General features: G+C 47.7%; 2 protein-coding genes and 1 pseudogene across 2 annotated transcripts in view; all 3 read right to left on the bottom strand.

Annotated features, from left to right (window-relative positions):
* Positions 1–1,643: 1,643 nt before the first annotated feature.
* LOC118997269 (olfactory receptor 2G3-like) lies at positions 1,644–2,576 on the bottom strand. Its single transcript, XM_037060858.1, has one exon. It carries the CDS (start codon positions 2,574–2,576, stop codon positions 1,644–1,646), a length of 933 nt encoding a protein of 310 aa, XP_036916753.1.
* Positions 2,577–11,494: 8,918 nt separating this feature from the next.
* GCSAML (germinal center associated signaling and motility like) overlaps positions 11,495–18,091 on the bottom strand; it is a 49,766-nt gene continuing 43,169 nt past the window's right edge. Inside the window, exon 4 of the mRNA XM_037060888.1 lies at positions 11,495–12,085. Within this exon, the coding sequence (XP_036916783.1) occupies positions 11,855–12,085 (231 nt within the window). The 3' untranslated portion in view covers positions 11,495–11,854. The remainder of the gene's footprint in view (positions 12,086–18,091) is intronic.
* LOC118997270 (adiponectin receptor protein 2-like) lies at positions 14,777–17,676 on the bottom strand (annotated as a pseudogene).

Raw genomic sequence — 18,091 nt, 5'->3', positions numbered from 1 at the left:
TTCCGGAACTTCCAGCTCTGAGCACACTTCACCCCTGCCCGACACCTCCCCACTGGCTACCAAGTGAATCCTCCCCGAATCTGGCTCACCCCACTAGGTGCCTACCCACGATCCATCCCCCATTTACTCCTTAATTTGTGGAGCCCCAATTTGGGGGGCAAGTAATGTGACTCGATGAAACCGTTTCCCAATGTCACTCAAAACTTAGAGGTGGTCCAGTTCTGGCCAACAGAATGTACAACATCTCCGAGAAAGTGCACCTTCTCAGTTAAAAAGATGAAGTATTGAGAGAAGACATCTTTTTGCTCCTTGCCTCAGGCTCTTCTTTCTGCTCATAACTCAAGCATGGGGCCTGAAGGGGCGTTTAACGACTGATCTGACGGGGACGGTGAGAGAGGAGAGCTTCCCAGGGTCCCTCCCATGTTCTGGTCGAAACAGCCAAGCCGATGGAGGAAACGCCAACCATCATATGCTGTGTTCTCTTGTTTCCTTGTCTATTTTATAAGGGCACGACAGAAGGATTTCCATGCTAAGGAGGTAATACTGGCTGGTGAAGCAATGACAAGGCCCACAGGTGGCCCTGGAAGCCGTGCACGTGTGGAGGACGCCGCTCCCGAGAGCAGGGGTGCAGTCGCGTCCTCTGGGGTGGGAGCCACTGGCCATTCCCTTCTCTACACCCACAGGAAGCCTGCGGGAACTGACCGGAAAGTAGCCGCCCATGTGAAAATCAGGTTGGCTTTTGGCAAAAGACATTTAAAAGACAAATTCTGCCCACCACATAGATCAACCTGACCCACAAAGTTCATTTGTTGAAGCAGATTTAAATTTTTTAATTGAAATGAAAGTGAACCACAGGATTGTAAGGAGGGCTGGCATCGCGTTGCCTAAGAAACAGTTTAAAGCCCTGGTGTTGGTTCAGGTGAGTTGTGTGTGGCGGTCAAGTCCCTAGTTCCACAGTCTTCAGGGGAAGGGAAGGGTATGTTGTCAGAAGCCACTTCGTGTGGCTCTGAAGGCCAAAGCGCAACAAGGTCGATTTAGCGGAGGGGCTAACTGCCAGTGTACTTTGGGGAAAAAGAAATCCCCTTTTTGTGGGAATGTTTCAATGTGAATGACTATCATTCGACAATGTTTTCCTGTGATTTGTGCAGTAGGCGAACTAGGACAGATGGCCTCTGAGGTGCCTGCCAATATGCAGACCGTGCAATTCTCAATGAGCAGCCTAAAACAGAAAGGAACCCCCACCACTGGACATGGACGGCTGATGTTTTACACTTGCAGCCTACAAAACACGCTTCGTCTAACTCCATCGTCACGGGAGCTTCTCAGCATTGCAGCACGGCTATTTTCGCTGCCCTGTTTGTGGGAATAATGACAGGAAGAAGAATTGCTTGAGTCGGTCCTTTTGCAATCTGGTCATTGCTGGCATGAAGACGAGTGATTATTAGCACATCTCAGCCATTTATCCCTCATAGATGAGCTATAACACGTATTAACATCAGAAAATAGACGTGTTCTGCCACACGTGGAGTTTGGCTACTCAGAAACAAAAGAAAGATCGCCACACTTGCAGAACACGAGCACCTCCCAGCTGGTTCCATTTAGCCATTCTCCGTTCTCCAGTTGCCACCGTCTCTTCAAACTTCTCATCTTTCCTGTTTCCCCATCACCTTCCTCAGTGCTCCTTTCATGTCTTTATTACGCAGGGTGTAGATGAAAGGATTTAGGGTTGGAGTAACAATGCCATAGAGCAAGGCCATGACCTTGTCCCAGGCCCGCGAGGTGACAGAAGAGGGCTGCAGGTAGGAGACCGCGGCGGTGCCGTAGAAGAGGAGCACCACGGCCAGGTGCGAGGAGCAGGTGCTCAGGGCCTTCTGCCGGCCCTGGACGGACCTGGTCTTCCACACGGCCTGGGCGATGCAGCCATAGGAGCCGAGAATGAGTGTGAGGGGTGCCAGGAGGAAGAGGGCACTGACCAGCAGGAGCTCCGTCCGATTAAATGTGGTGTCCACACAGGCGAGTTTGAGGAGAACCGGCACTTCACAGAAAATGTGATCGATGATGTTTCTTCCACAAAGTGGGACCTGTGTGGTGAGCACGGTCTGCACCAGTGAGCTGGCCAGGCCAGTGAGCCAGGTTGTGGCCACCAGCTTCCAACAGGTACGTGGGCCCAAGAGGATGGTGTAGTGCAAGGGCCGGCACACTGCCACGTAGCGGTCCACGGCCATGACCGCGAGGAGCAGGCACTCGGTGGAGCCCATGGCCAAGGCCACGTAGAGCTGAACAACACAGCCGCCATAAGTTATCATCTTCTCTGGGCCATACAGGTGAGCCAGGAGCTGGGGGGCCGTGCTGGTGGTATAGCAGAGGTCCATTACAGATAAGTGGGCGAGGAAAAGATACATTGGGGTGTGCAGCCGGGGATCCAGGAGAGCCAAAACAATGATGGCTGTATTGCCCAGCAGGGTGAGCATGTAGAAAACCATGACGATGACAAAGAGGGCCACCTCGAGCAGTGGCTGCTCGGAGAAGCCGAGCAGAAAAAATCCACCGAAGGAGCTGATGTTGGGAATGACCATAACTTTTCATCACATGGCTGCTAAAAGAGAAAAACGTACTAGGGTAAGAAAATGTGTGAGATGGGCGAGAAATCTGTGCCGCCCCCACCTCGACATGGAGAGCACATTTTCCCTTCGAACTGTAAACAGTCCCTTCAAGTCTGAACCTCACTTGAAGAGCCTACACTCTTCCTTTCCCTGCGTTCCCTAGGAGTTTTGTCCTTTACTTATTTTATATATTTACACTGTCAATCTGACCTCTTCACTTCTTTACGTCTGCCTCCAAGCATGCACAGGTCTTCCCAATTTTGCAAGTTGCTGCTGCTGTTGAAACCTCTTTCCCGGTACTGCACTCTGTACCTCCTGCTATCAGGGCCCAGCGGACACTGTAACAATATGGTTCCAATGTATTCGTATACCCTGAAGGGCCCCACCCTGACTTCCCTGCTGAGGGCTCGCCAGTCCCACGTTGCTCCAGTCCTCCCTGGACAAATTTATGCACACCATCTATTATTAACTACTTTCTAAACATTACTCAACATCCTAAATTTGTCTTTTGTGCTTTTGTCTCGTTGAAAAGGACTCACAAGGCTTAGAAATAATCTCTTAACAGTAAGTCCAGTGAGCTGACGCCCATCTGCTCCCACCTCTTATTCTGAGCAATAAACTATGTTGTCATGTTTTATTTTTAAAACTCTACCTATTATGAGATTCTAAGTGTGTTTGCTCTTTCTCCATTATGGAAACTTTTGCCTATTCTATCTCGAGTTCGTTCTTCCTCCTCTTCGCCACTTGGATGATTTCCCAGTTTTTCACACTGTGTTCTTCTTTCTTCTGCCAAACTGCTCCCACCTCTCACCGAACCACACCATGCCCCTCAGCTGTGTCTTTAGTTGATGTTGTCAGTTCTGACTGTGGAACTCTGTTCTCGTGTGCCTGTGTGTGCCTGTGCGTGCAAAAACCCCACCGTGAATTCACGGGTCCACACACCCGCCACCAAGAAGCACTTTGTGATGCTGTTTGAGTGATAGCGTTGTCTCCCCTCTCACACACCTTGACTGAAATGCAGCATCGTATTTGAAATCGCCCTCACCTCTTCTGTCCCCAGCAGCCCTGCCTCGGCACACCACTGAGACTCACTCAGATCCTAGTAATACATCGAAATGTTGAATGTGCCTCTTTATTGCGATTCTTCCAGACTGAAATCTTTGGAATTTCCTCAGTTCATGGCAGATTGAGATAAAAACTTCAGAAGTTGTAATATGTGCCTCTCTCCATGAGCTTCTAATGCTTTTTGTCGTCGCTATTCATTTTGGTTGATTATGCACAGACTTGCTTGCATGCAGAGTATTTACGCATATTCCAGTTGGCTTTATTACACATCTATATTATAAGCACTGGAAGAAAAGAGAAACAAATGTGCTCCAAAGGCCTTGCAGCCAAAGCTTGCAAAGAAAACAGAAATCCTATTAAAATGCAAGCTGATTGCATAACTAACTCAGTGCCGAGGTCTAGTTCTTTCTTTCCCTAAACAGGATATTTTCTCATTCTCAGCCTTCTCCTCAGGATCCCGCCAGCTGATCTTACCCATGTCACAGCATCGCTCGTCATTTCCCATCGGATAATGCACAGGTGCGCATGCGCGTTCCTGCACAAACAGCCTACACCCACCCACACCTCACCCCTGCCCTCCAACCTCACATCTTACCTACTCTTAATCCACTCCAGGAATAAAATAATGATTAAAAGACACGTGTCTCCTCATTGTTTTGACTCCGTCTCGTGTTTTGTTGACACTGAAGCAGGTCTCAGCGAAGGCACCATGTCAGCTGCACACGCTGAAGGGCATTTGCCCACAGAGACTTCCATTCTGAACCTGGGAAAGAACCTCGGGTGGGCGGCACCACGCTCGGGGCTTTGTCGGATCATTCCCCCTGCCGGTTTTCGACTGTCGAGCAAATTCTTTAAACGTGATTCTAACACAGCACAGGGAGAAGAATGGGAGGATGGTCATCCACTTTAAACATCAGTCATGTCAGCATAGTCACAAGGAAAACCACCCATATTTTGCTTTCCTAATAGCATTTTAAAAGAGTTAGTTTATACTTTCTGGAAATGTAATCTAAATATAAATGCGCCATATGGTATTTTTTTGACACAATAACACATTTGCATACTGGAAGAGCACAGAATTATTTGAAATGTTTGCATCAACTCCAAATAATTTTTTCCAGCTAGCACTTCTTCTGTGACATCAAATGAATAGATTGGTAGTTTTTTATCTGTCTGCAAAGGACTCATTTAGTCAATCCACATAAGAGAAACATGTGTCTGCCTGGTAAAAATACTGAAAAACAATCCTGTCCACTGCCCTTAAATCCAGTTAACAACAGAACACTTTATATAATTACATGTTTATTCAATAGAAAGGAGCACAGCAATTGCCTTCCTCCCCGTAGAGTCTTTGCCACAAAATCGATGCACACGGCACCTGGGGTTCCTGTGGGCGCTGCTGCCGACGTCGTTTACCTGAGGGCAGAGAGCAGAGACCGCAGCAAGCCGGGAAGGAGAGGACTTTTCTCTGAAATGACGAGGGCAGCGAAACTCACAGAGAGGACTGCGCCATGTGTTTTCTTGGCAGACCGCTGGGGCAAAGGGTCCAAAGGAAGCAATTAATACTTCCGTTCACTAGTGTGCAGTTAGGCAGAACCCACTTAGGGAAAGAAGGCCCAGGGGGCAGGATGTTTTGTCAGTCTGCTGTTATTATTTCGTGAGAGATTATTTGGAGTGTTCAGTTTTTGAGTAAGATGACCAGTAGGATGAGGCGCCAACTACACGTGGAATTAACTACACTAACTACACTAACAACTACACTAATTACACTAACAACTACACTAACATTTTTTCAAACCTCTGTTGAAAAGTCATCTTTTCCTGAAGTTCTCCTAACTGCTCCCTCCCCAATCACTCTGAATAGGAGATGAAATGTAAATGGTCTCACTGGAAGGCTCATTTAGGTACATGTCATTGATTATTAAACTGTGGAACTAGGTTTGCCAAAATCATTCAAGTCCAAATGAAGTATTATGCACACTCAGCTTAACTACAACACCGAAGTTGATGAACAAACATAACCTCAAATGACACCAACTTTTGGACACAAACCACGTTGGAAGCCCATGGGGATGCACACATGGTTTCCCTCTCTTAGAGGGGTACAAAGTGAGGACAGACCAACAGGAACACGTGTGCATGCGCGTGCGCACACACATCTGCAAGGCCGGGCTCCAGTGTCACTTTCCTACGAGGCACAGACACTCTCCACTGGCTCGGGGACACACCACCCCAAGTGTTCCTGTCTTCTGGAACTTTCGGGGCTCTCACTCCTGGTTGTAATCACTTGACTGCAGACCAGCTCATCTGTAGAATCACAAACACCTGCAGAGCTGTGGCCCGGCTCGCGTCTCATCGTTCAGATTTGCAGCTCGTTTGGATTATTTTGCCCTTAGTTTCATTTAAATATTGTTGCATTGACAATAGATAAGTGGCACAAAGCAACCCCTCATGTTTTTAAAAGAGTTAGTGTATTTTTAGTGTTATTACTTATTTTGATCAACATTGTTATGTATAATATTAGGTCAATATGTTCAAACCTAAAAAGAATAATTGCCTAGAAAATAAAATAAAATTTCCAAAGTGGATTTAGTAATAGGGAGCCTAAAAAATAGCAATAAAACTTAAATCTTTAGTGGAACACCTGCCCCATCCGCTAAAAGCAAACGTGGTAGTCCAGAAACTCAGTTTTAAAAAAAACATTCAGGAAGGGCAGATAAACTGCTTCCCAGATAAGGTCCAGTTAAAGGAGTTCATCATCACCAAGCCCTTATTGTATGAAATGTTAAAGGGGACTCATCTAAGGAAAAGAAGATAAAAAATATGAACAGTAAAATGACAACAAACTCACAACTATCAACAATCGAACCTAAAAAAATAAACTCAGCAAACTGCTAGAACAGAAACAGAATCACAGAAATGGAGATCACACAGAGGGGAAGGGGAGTGGGGAATGGGGGAAAAGGTACAGAGATTGAGTAGCAAAGATGGTAGGTAGAAAATAGACAGGGGGAGTGTAAGAATAGTATGGGAAATGTAGGAGCCAAAGAACTTAAATGTATGACCCATGGACATGCACTAGGTGGGGGAATGCAGGTGGGAGGGGGTGTGCAGGGTGGAGGAGAATAAAGGGGAGGAATAGGACAACTGTAATAGCATAATCAATAAAATATATTTAAAGAAACAACATTCAAATGCAAAGAGTGATTGGCTGCACCAAATGCTGCTTCCACGCCCAGTGAAACTCTCAGGAAGACATTGATTTAGCAATGAGATGTCAGTGTAGCAACTTTGACAAGAGATGTATTTTCTCATGACCATTCCTTTTGGGTATATACCCAGGATTGGAATTGCTGGGCTGGTCATAGGTAGGTGTGTGTGTTTAACTTTATTAGGAACTTCTATACAGTATTTCAAACTGTTTTATCCTCTCATTAGCAAGTATTCTGAAGTTCCAGTTGCTCTATCTCTTTGCCAATACTCAGTGTTATAAAGTTTTTGAATTTTAGCCATTTTGGTCAATATGTACTTTGTCTTGCCATGAGTTTAATTTGATTTTCCCTGATGAGCTGGTACTGAGCAACTTCTCACATACTTCTTAGCCATTTGGTTATCTTTTTTGCAAAGTTCCTGTTCCAGTGTTGGTCCACTTTTAAAACTTGGATCATTTGGAGGACTTCCAGTCAAGATGGAGGCGTAGGTAGACACACTGTGCCTCCTCAAGCAACCAGAATAAGGACAACAACAATTTAGAAACAAAAAAAAACAACCAGTACCAACAGAAAATTTAACTGTATGGAAGTCCAACATCCAAGGAGTTAACATAGACACATTCATCCAGACCGGTAGGAGGGGCGGAGTTGGGCAGCTGGGCAGAGAGGGTCATAGCAAAGTGGTGGCTGGTGGACCCAGCGAGATGGCAGAATGTGGATGGGTTTCCCGGTTAAAGTGCTTCTCAGATAAGGTCAAGTTCAAGGAGTTCATCATCACCAAGCCCTTATTATACGAAATGTTAAAGGGACTTATCTAAGAAAAAAGAAGATAAAAAATATGAACAGTAAAATGACAGCAAACTCACAATTATTAACTACCACACCTAAAACAAGCAAACAAAAAATAAGTAAACAACTAGAACAGGAACAGAACCACAGAAATGGAGATCACATGGAGGGTTATCAACAGGGGAGTTGGAGGGGGAGAGAGGGGGGAAAGGTACAGAGAATAAGTAGCATAGATGGTAGGCAGAAAATAGACAGGGGAGGGTAAGAATAGTATGGGAAATGTAGAAGCCAAAGAACTTATAAGTATGATCCATGGACATGAACTGAAGGGGGGGAATGTGGGTGGGAGGGGGTGTGCAGGGTGGAGGGGAGTGAAGGGGGAAAAATGGGACAACTGTAACAGCATAATCAATAAAATACATTTTAGGCCCTGGCTGGTGTAGTTCAGTGTATTGAGTGTGGGCCTGCGAACTAGAGGATCGCAGTTCAATTCCCAGTCAGGGCACATGCCTGGGTTGCAGGCCAGTTCCCAGCAGGGGACCCATGAAAGGCAACCATACATTGATATTTCTCTCCTCTCCTTCCCTTCCTCTCTAAAAGATAAATAAATAAAATATAAAAAATAAAATAAAATACATTTAAAAACTTGGATTATTTGTCTTTTTCTTATTGAATTTTAGAAGTTCCTTCTTCTAAATTCTGAATCCTGTTTTTTTCAAATGTGTGTATTGCAAATTTTTTTCCCAGTCTGTAGCTTGCCTTTTCACCACCTTATTTAACCTGGAATTCTATACTTGGTCAAACTCTCCAGAGAGAATGAGATCAAAAGTAAAGACGTTTTTCAGGTGTACATATATGTCTCAGGACTTCCTAAGATCCTTCCCAGAGAAGTTATTTGGGGATGACCTCTAAGAAGACAACAGTGAAAAGTCAAGAAAGTGGGCCATGTGAGAGCCAAGAAATAGCCAACTGTAGGAAGACAGTGAAGAGAAGAGGACAGAAGCTCTGCCAGGGGCCAAGCTCCTTGATTAGAGCTGGAGAACGCGGAGCTCGTGGGCGCCATCTCTGGAGGAAAGGTGAACTGCAGGCACTAGCCGCCTGATTGACAATCTGCCCAAGCCTGGGGATGAGGTCAAGGCGCCTCATTACTCTATCGGCAAGAAAGAGGAAAGTAATTATGCCAAGAAGAAAAAAAATCTTGTGTGAGAAAGTATCATTCAGATATCATGAAATAAAACAAACGTCACTTAAAGGAAGAAAGAGATGTATTTCCAGTATGGTCATGTGAAATGTGGGTGAAGAGGATGTAAGAGCCAACAGTAAAGAAGAATTTGAGGAAGGAAGTCAAGATAACTTAAGATTTTTGCTTCAAAGGGGAAGGAAAAATCTAGGGTGAGAGGTCTTGTAGATTAGAATAAAATAGCACTTCCAATGGCATTGCTTAAATACTGTAAAGGGGGGGATGATGTAGGAGAGAACAAAATTCTGGAGCAGTTTCATTTGAGGCGACAGGAGAGACAGGAGCCAGGCTAGAAGTGGGAGAACTGGCTGTAGAGAGGGGTACACAGTTCATCCAAACGCGGGGAACTGGAGCCCGTAGGCGCGCAGGCCGGCGGCCGACGCAGCGGCGGGAAGGGCGCGCTGAAGTGCTCTTCCGACCGCTGTCACTTCCCTGAAAACACGCCACGCAAAAAAGTAATTAGTAACAACGGCACAGTCCAAAGTCCGACAGACTATACGCCATCAAACGCAGGACACGATGGGGGCCCGGGAAGAAAATTAAAGGGTATTCATTGCTTCATTCTCAAAAGATCAGCATTTCCATTTCAGCTCCCGGGCCTGGGCGGTCGCCCTGCCAGCCCTCTGCTCCGGCCCTGGGGCGGGGCTGCGCCGCCGGTGACCCCCCTGCTGCGCCCCCGCGCGCCCTCCGGTCCCGCCCGCGCTGCACTGCCCGCAGCGCCGCTCCTGCGCCGACCCGCGCTCGGCCGCGACCCTTCCCCGCCAGGGGCGCTGTCCTCACTCCTGACCGTTTCTGATCTCGGAGGACTGGAAGGTCGGCCCCCCGCGCCTGCTCGCAGGAGGAGCAGTACAGGGTTTAGCGCCTGGTCAGCCAATCGCAGTTTGAACCCGTTGCCCTCTCTGATTAGATTTATGATTATAGTGTATCTATATAGAAGTATATCCTGAAAAAAGGTGTCAACTACTGATACAAGGTAAAAGAATCTTACACATGTGATGAATAATAAATGCCTGAATGTAAAAAACAACCCACAAATACTGGGAGGATCAATTCCTATGCATCTTCAGAAGAGACTAATGGATCTAGTCACACAGAGCAGGGCATTAGTTGCCAGGACTGGTAACATTGACTGGAAAGGAGCATGATAGAACTCTCTGGAATGACGTAAATGGGGAAGTGGTTACACGGGTGGATACGTTTGACAAAATTTATGTGACTCCTTATGGTGGTTACATTTTATTGTATGCAAATTGATTAAAGATATATGCAAGTTTAAAATTCCAAGTATTTATATGCACAAAAATAAATTAACCTTTAGAAAACAATTTACAGCTTCAAAAGCTCATCTACAACAATAGTTTTGTTTTTCAAAACCACAAAAGATATTTAATTTTGAAAATTCCCTTTTGCTGAAAAACTGAGCCTCAGAAAGATTAAGTGGTCTGTCCACAACTAGGTCACATTTGTGCCTTTGAACTTCAGTGATTCTTCTATTAGAGCATGCTATTCAATTCGTTCACTGGATTCCACAGGGGACAGACTTGGGGAGTAGATGACAGCTGGGGGAAGGGGGAGGGGTGGAGGGATTCAGCAAAAAGGATAAAGGACTCATGGACGTGGAGAGCAGTGTGGTGAATGCTGGCGGCAGGGGGCGTATATAGGGACTAAATGGTAACGGAAGAAATGCAATAAAGATTAAATGAAAAAAAAAAAACCCACACTATTCACCAGTCTATCGCCTACCCCTTCTCCTATAATTCCAGATTATTACACAATTAGAAATTACTCAATCTTATTTTAAGTGACACTTCTTATATATTAAAAATAACTACAAAGGCATACAGAGAGTAACTAATTTTGTCATTTCCTAAATTTAGCTGATTTCTACAAGACTGGCATAGTTCTGACAGGGTGACTGTTCACAATGGTAAGATTTCTATGATGCTCTCCATTCAGACCTTGAAATCACCACAAAAGAGCACAAGAACTAGTCAAGAGCTGAGAGTCAAAACTTGTGTAACATGAATGGTAGCCGTGTCCATCTGCTGACCGATGCTTGTCCACAGCCCAAGGGCACGATACAGAAAAACAAACCATGGACGCTTTGTCCATTAGAGCCCATGTCCTCATTGGGAAGTTGGCATCTCAGGGAAAAATTCCTTGGGAATGAAAATAAAAATGAATGCGTTACTTATCCACCTGTGTCAAATTTCAAATCAGAGATGACTTCTTCTTTAGCAGAGGTAACTAACCATAGGCAGTTCCTAGGTAATTAGTTCCCCCAGGACGCTGTGAGCAGAGCTACAGATATGAGGTCACCTTTGATTTTTACTGATGGTTGAACAAAGCCATCCTATCTACTATCAACAGGAAGACGGTGGACAGCTGAGCCCGCCGCCCTTCTTTCTAGGTGAACGGCACGCTCGGCGTCTCTTCTCACAAAGTCCAATTGCCAATCACTATCCATTCTTGGAACATCGCCACCAATAAAATTTCACACACATGGAAAAGGCAAAACAGAAGTAAGTATCAGCTTAGCAAAGGATCTCGTCACTGGTCTTATATTTTAAAAGTTTATTGAGCAGTTTACACATCAGAAATAAAGTACATAATTAGGAATGAAAATGCTGGCATTCGAAATTTGGAGACAGTGATTGGAATGGAATGTTTTGGGTCCCATACCGGTGGGTGATTATTGTCCTAGGAAGGTGTCCCCACCACCTCCATGTCCCCAAACCTCACAGGCAAAAAGGTGGAGAACACTTCACAGTGTCACAGCACCCGGCTCCACACAGACCTCAGCGGGGCCGTGTTGAAGAGTCTCCCAAGGCCATGTGGTGGAGGGATACCTTTTCTAAACCCCGGCCAGAAACACCCACGTGGTGGGTGTCCTGAGAGCTGCTCGGTCAGACACCTTCCCAGAGGCCATAACGGGTGCGAGCGGCCTACTGGGGCAGCACAAGTTCGTAATCGTGCTCGAGGGCGCAGGAGGGCCGCCTGGGGACGCGCGGCGCCCGCAGGAGGGTGTATTCGGTCTCTGGTTCTTCGTGCTGGGCTTTCACTCTCTTGGTGACAGCGTCGATGTTCTCGTAGCCGCCTTCGCTGGAGCTCAAGGAGGGCCTGTGGAAGATGACGGTGTAGCACACTTCGTCAGAGCCGCTGCGGTGCTGAGCTCCCTGCGGGGCACAAGGACCGAGAGGAGTCAAGCTGGGATTTGGGGTCCCGCCTCTCTTCCTCTCCGATCTGGCACCTGGGGCCCTGCTGTCTTAGGGACCTCAGCTTAGCAATGTGCACGGGGGGAGGGGGGGGGCGCAAAAGCAGGTTTACAGTTCTGAGTCCTCGAAACACAGTTTATTCTTGTATTATTATTTATTTATTATGGTAGTTTCCATACGAAAAACCGTAAACCTACTTTTGCCGCACCCTGAATGTGCTGTTACTACCCTCTCTGCTTTTATTTCACTTCATGTAACAGAAGAGGAAAGAACATGGTGGTCCCTCTGATTCTCTAGAGCAAGGGTGTCCGATTCATTTTCACGGGGGCGGGGCCCACACCAGCTTGGCGGTTTCCTTCAGAGGGCCGAATGTGACTTTAGAACTGTATACATGGAACTACTCCTTAACAGTTCATGGAGAGCTCTGCGCTGCCTCTGGGTAGAAACAAGGTGCCCGGCGGGAGAAAACGGGGCGGAGGGCCGGTTCAGCCGGAGGGCCTTGTGTTTGCCACCTGGGCTCTAGAGAAAGCGCTTGCATACGAGGATACTGCAGGTCACAGATGCTGAGACAGAACTCAGTAAGGAATTAATTGGGTTACATAACTACACATATTTATTAGATAAAATGCAAGGCATAACTTTAGAGTGTAATTACTTTTTTTTTCATATTCCATTTGGTTCTTAGCTTTCTCTAGAGATTGGAAGAGGGGAGAAAGGAGAAAAAGAACCGAGAAAACCCTATATGGAATAAATTCCATATTCCCAAACACCCAGTTCAGCGTGCCCCCCACTTAGGGCCTCAGTGCTTAGTTCTAATACCCACAATCCCCAGGATGTAACGGTCACCTAAAGTCTTGGATGACGGTAAGGAACCTGAGACTCGAGTGCTATTTGGGTGGCTCGCCGGGACGACAATGCTGCGAACCAGCGCCTTCCCCTACCACTCTCCCTGACACCGCAACAGCGTCCATCTCAGGCGTGAGCAATCTCTTTCACTTCTGGCAGCTCTGCAAAGGTACCGCTTTACAGTTCCTACCAGGCTCCCTGGCGACAACGCACAATTCCCTTGTAAAGCTTCCCACCATGCCATCCCTTAAAAACGGGGTTCAGGGAATGGCAATAACTCCATGCTGGGTACCCGGTCCTGCTTTACAAAAAGTTCTGCTGGCCTCTGAGTTTAGGAGAGGTGACAGGTCTGTCACAGCAAGACTGACCACACAGTGCTCCAAGGTGGACCCGTCTTCCTAATCCAGACGAAGCAGAGGAAGAGGGGTCCAGAGCACCCAGGCAAGGCGGACTCCTTAGTGGCTGGCTCCCTGCCAGGAACATGATAGGGGGTGTGGGGAGGCCATCTATTACTCCCAGGAGGAAGAAGCGGGGTCCGGGCAGTGACTGTAACAGAGGGACATTTCCAGGGCGTCGCAAAGCCCCATAACGAGGATATGGAAAACTGTCACCTCCCCACAGTCCAGTAAAAATCACCACAAAACTGAATGGGAAGCCAGAAGGTGATTGACCGGTCAGCCCCTGTGCGCACCTATCCACGGCCCACCTGCCCGCAGAACAGACTCTCCCAAGCAGGTGGCTATCCTCCTCAGAGAGGGTCCTCTCCAAGGACAGCCTTCACCTGACACCGCTTGCAGCTCGCGCGCCGCCGCCCAGCCCTTCCCTCCGCCTCCCGAGGGGTCCCGTGACCACAGGCCTGGGCTGCGCTCTCGCCCACCCGGGTGCCAGGTGCATCTTGGGGCACCGCGGTTCTGTGCATTCTGGGGCTGCCGTCACTCCGTGAAAAGCTGATACAGTTTGTGGTACTCGCATGCTTCATTCTGAACAAAAATTCTCCCTCCCTCCCCTACTCTTGGGTTTTAAACATTTATATAAATTCTCCTTTAAATGGTTAGTTAGAAATCTTACTTACATTGTTTTTTTTTTCTCCACAGAGAGCATCTAAAATCACACTCCCACCCCTTGATTAGACCATATTTGCCATGTATAATGTGCACGTTTTTGCCCAAATTTTTGAGGGAAAAATAAGGCTGCGGATTGTACGTGGGTGTAATGATCCCATGCGATGAGTATGATAATGGGTATCATAATCCTGTGTATAATGCACACAAAAATGGGGTTGCACATGGCAGAATACATGAAATGTTCCCTTAAACCGACTTACGTTGTTGTTTTATGGAGAGAGAAAGGGAGATGAATGAGCTCCAGTAAACTGCTTCCCCGTTTTCGTTTTTCTTTTATTTTATTTATTTATTTATCTTTAGAGGGGAAGGGAAGGAGAGAAGGAGAAAAACGCCAATGTGTGGTTGCATCTCATGCATCCCCTGCTGGGAACTGGCCTACAACCCAGGCATGTGCCCTGACTGGTAATCAAACCGCGATCCTGTGGTTCACAGGCCCGAGCTCAATCCACTAAGCTACACCAGCCAGGGCCCCATTTTTGACAAACAAATACAATGTGGATCAGAAGCCAGTTTGCAGGGTCCCGCAGCGCCTTCAGTCGCTACATCCCAAGAACACATAGGGGTTTGGGCCATTTCTCCAAACTGATGCACCCCACCCTTTGTGGTATGGTTTATTTTTGTTTTTTCTCTTCTCTGTCACATGCCACATGGCACCCCTGGAGCACCACCGAGCCCACGAGGCTGTTGAAGTTTGGGGGGCTCCTCTGACACTGGCGCCAATGTCCAGGAAGGGCAACCCGCAGGCATGGAGGCGCTGGCTCAGGGTCCCGGTCCTTGGCTACGGCCAGGTGTCACAGCGCACCCTCTTCACTGCAGCCTCCGCTGATCATGGAGATCTGGGCGGAGGGAGACCCCGTGGGAGTGAACAAAAACTCCAGCAACCACAGAGACATGGAACAGCTGATGAGAGTGAAACCAGCTGTGACACTTGCCAGGAGAGAGGCATTTGGGGATGCAGGGAGCACACGGGCAGTCCCCGTGACACAGAGACTGGTCGTTTACAGGTGGCAGCTTTCAGGGGCCCCTCCAAGACGACACAGTGCGAGGCAGGAATGGGTCACTCAGGCCTGAGCCCGAGACGCACCAGCCCTGACTCCTCGGTGCTGATGGGTGGCAGATGTGCCCCACTGGGAGACGATAACAGCTGGGATGCCCAGCACGCACAACGCGATTAAGTAGATGAAGCAAGGTGGTGGATTGTAGTAGAAAGAATAGCAACACCGAGGAACAGGACTCTGCATAACCCAAGGAGCAATACCAGAGTAATCCAGTTTAGAGGAGAGTTGGGAGACCCCTTCTCGGTGGCAGCAGACTGCGTGGGAGACCTGTGAAAAGGACAGGCAGGGATGGCTCCCAGGAAGAAGCCACACACCACCGTCTCTTGCAGAGGTGCCACAATGGAGCCGTTTGGGCGAAACATGTATAAAAGATCCCAGGCGCAGAAGATGTGGCCTGTCTCGCGCATATTCTGAAAATGCTCTTAAAACAGGCCAGGAAGGCAGGCATGGGGGGCCCGGGCCAAATCGCTCAGTTGGTGGGAGTGTTATCCCGTTACATCAAGGTTGAGGGTTCGGTCCTTGGTCAGGACACCTAACAAGATTCAATCAATGAATGCATAAATAAGTGGAACAACAAATCAACATTTCTCTCTTTTCCTTTCTCTGGAAATCAGTCGGCCAATAAAGAAGGCGGAGGGGCCAGTGTCTACATAAGAGGAAACCATCCTTGAGCCAGTGTGGGAGCACAGCATGAGAGATTACCCCCCTGATCGTTTCATATCTTACAAACAAACTCTCATTCTTCCCACAGCATGGTGGGCTTGTCGGGGCCGGGACTCGTCCATGAACCCTCCCCCTCCTGAGAAGTCTCATCACTGCACTCCTGTTCCTCAGGGCTGTTTTCATGAAGAGAAGAAAGAACAAATGCTTCTAAAGCAGGCTCTGACCCGGTCCAGGTGGCTGAGTGGGAGCCCTGCCATTCACCAAAAGGCTGCAGGTGTGATCCTTGGTCAGGGCACACGCTTAGGTTGCTGGCCCATCTCTGGTCAGGGTGCTTAGGGGTGGCAGCCAATCAATGTTTCTGTCTCACATCAGTGTTTCTCTCTTCCTCTCGAAAATCAATGGAAATTCCCTTGGGTGAGGATAAAAAATTACTGAACAAGTCTCCACATCTCCTTGGTGGTTGTCATTGTCACCTCTCCTGGTGATGTGGAGCTGGTGGCCTTTCCTGAGCTGGATTCTGGCTTGGGTGTCCTGCTGTCCTCCCATTGGTCTTCCAGGGTCTCGTTCACGTAATAAAAAAGGACTTTCTTACAAAGTGCTCTTTCATGCTGTCCCTTCTTCTTGGGAGGATGGACTTTGAGGATAGTGAGTTGACCCCAGGGCTTGTAGTGCCCCCAGGCAAGGCTAGTCCCCCAGGGACGGCCACAGAGGTGGGGAGGGAGGAGGAGAGGGGCGCCCGGGGAGGGCAGGGGCCAGACCCTGGGCAGCTGCCTCAGCGCTGTCTGAGGAGGCGAGTGGGCCACCGCCAGGCCACTGCCCTGTCTGCCTGCTTAGGTACATTTTCAACTGCATACACCAGTGATTTAAAACTTTTTAAAAAAATTTAATCTTTATTGTATTTTCTTCCATCACCACTTAGTCCCCTTGTAGTCCCCTTTCCAGAGCAGTCACCACACGGTTGTCCGTGCCCATGAGTCCTTTTTTCTTTTTGCTAAGTCACTCCACCCCCCTCATCTACCCACTTCCACTAGCTGTCATCCTGCTCTCCATCTATTTTCCTTTAGTTCGGTTTTTTTTATCTAGTTTGATTTCATCTAGTTCTTCTGGAAAATTCTCTTGTTCTTTCATTTGAGGTCTGTTTCTTTGTCTTCCCACTTTGGCTGCTACTTTGTATTTTCCACCTTTGGTGTTAGACTAATCTGCTGTTAAACACACCAGTTGTTAATTTAATCAGTCTGTAGTCAGCAGCCTGGCTTAAACTCCACAGAGTGGGGCCGAGTGATTCCTGCAGGTGGGGCTATTGCTTCCCCTCAGGCTGATGCCATTCAGAGAGGAGAGCTCTGCCTGAGAAAGATGGACTCTGCTGTATGGGGCATGACTCAGCACAGGGACCCTGGTGGCTGGTCTTTCAGTTCTCTCCCAGAGCCACGAACCCCAGACTCTCCTCAATATCTCCAGTCCACTCTGCCCTCCCACTGCCAGGGCCCAGGGTAAGTGGCTGCAAATGAAATTTTGTGTTTTGGCCCTTTAAGAGGCTCCCACTGAGCCACCTGGACCGGGTTAGAGCCTGCTTTAGAAGCATTTGTTCTTTCTTCTCTTCATGAAAACAGCCCTGAGGAACAGGAGTGCAGTGATGAGACTTCTCAGGAGGGGGGAGGGTTCATGGACGAGTCCCCGCCCCGACAAGCCCATCATGCTGTGGGAAGAATGAGAGTTTGTTTGAGTCTTGAGCCATCTCTCCCAGGCCAACAGCTGCTTTTCACAGCTGGATGTCCCCTGGGTTCTTTTCTGGCTCTGGTGCTGTAGGCTGGGGCGCCCAGCTTGGCATTTAGAGCTCACACTTCTCAGGGGGAAAGCCCATGGCCGCTGAAATGCCCCACTGGCATTTCAGTTGCCACCTGTGGAAGCCTGGCCAGCCTTCTCACACCTTCTCTGCACTTCCTACCAGTCTTGATGTGGCAAAGTTGTTTCTTCTGTCTCTCTGTGGTTATAAGGCTTCTCTCCAGCTAGCATCGAGTTGGTTATTCTGGGTTATTTCTCTGCAATTTAGCTGCAGTTCCCAATTTGTCCTGGGAGAAGATTAGTGTAGCTTCTATTTACTCCTCTGTCACCTTGGGTCTTCAGTTTCAACCTCTTTAAATCTCATGACACAAACTAATTGTTATAATTCTGCAGCACACCAAAATAGATATTTAGCCAATCTGAGAAAATAAATAGGTATAATTTTTATTCATGCATGCTGGATGGCTACTGTTGTGTTGGCTGTTGTCATTTTT

The sequence above is a fragment of the Sturnira hondurensis genome, unplaced genomic scaffold, assembly GCF_014824575.4.
Source record: "Sturnira hondurensis isolate 20B ecotype Veracruz unplaced genomic scaffold, ASM1482457v3 Scaffold0012984, whole genome shotgun sequence".
In the NCBI taxonomy this organism is placed as follows: Eukaryota; Metazoa; Chordata; class Mammalia; order Chiroptera; family Phyllostomidae; genus Sturnira; species Sturnira hondurensis.
The sequence above is the reverse complement of the archived record's forward strand: the minus strand, read 5'-3'. Positions and strand labels throughout refer to the sequence as shown.

Coding starts and splice junctions, on each gene's coding strand:
- LOC118997269 (XM_037060858.1), bottom strand. CDS start 2,576: ATGGTCATTCCCAACATCAGCTCCTTCGGTGGATTTTTTCTGCTCGGC.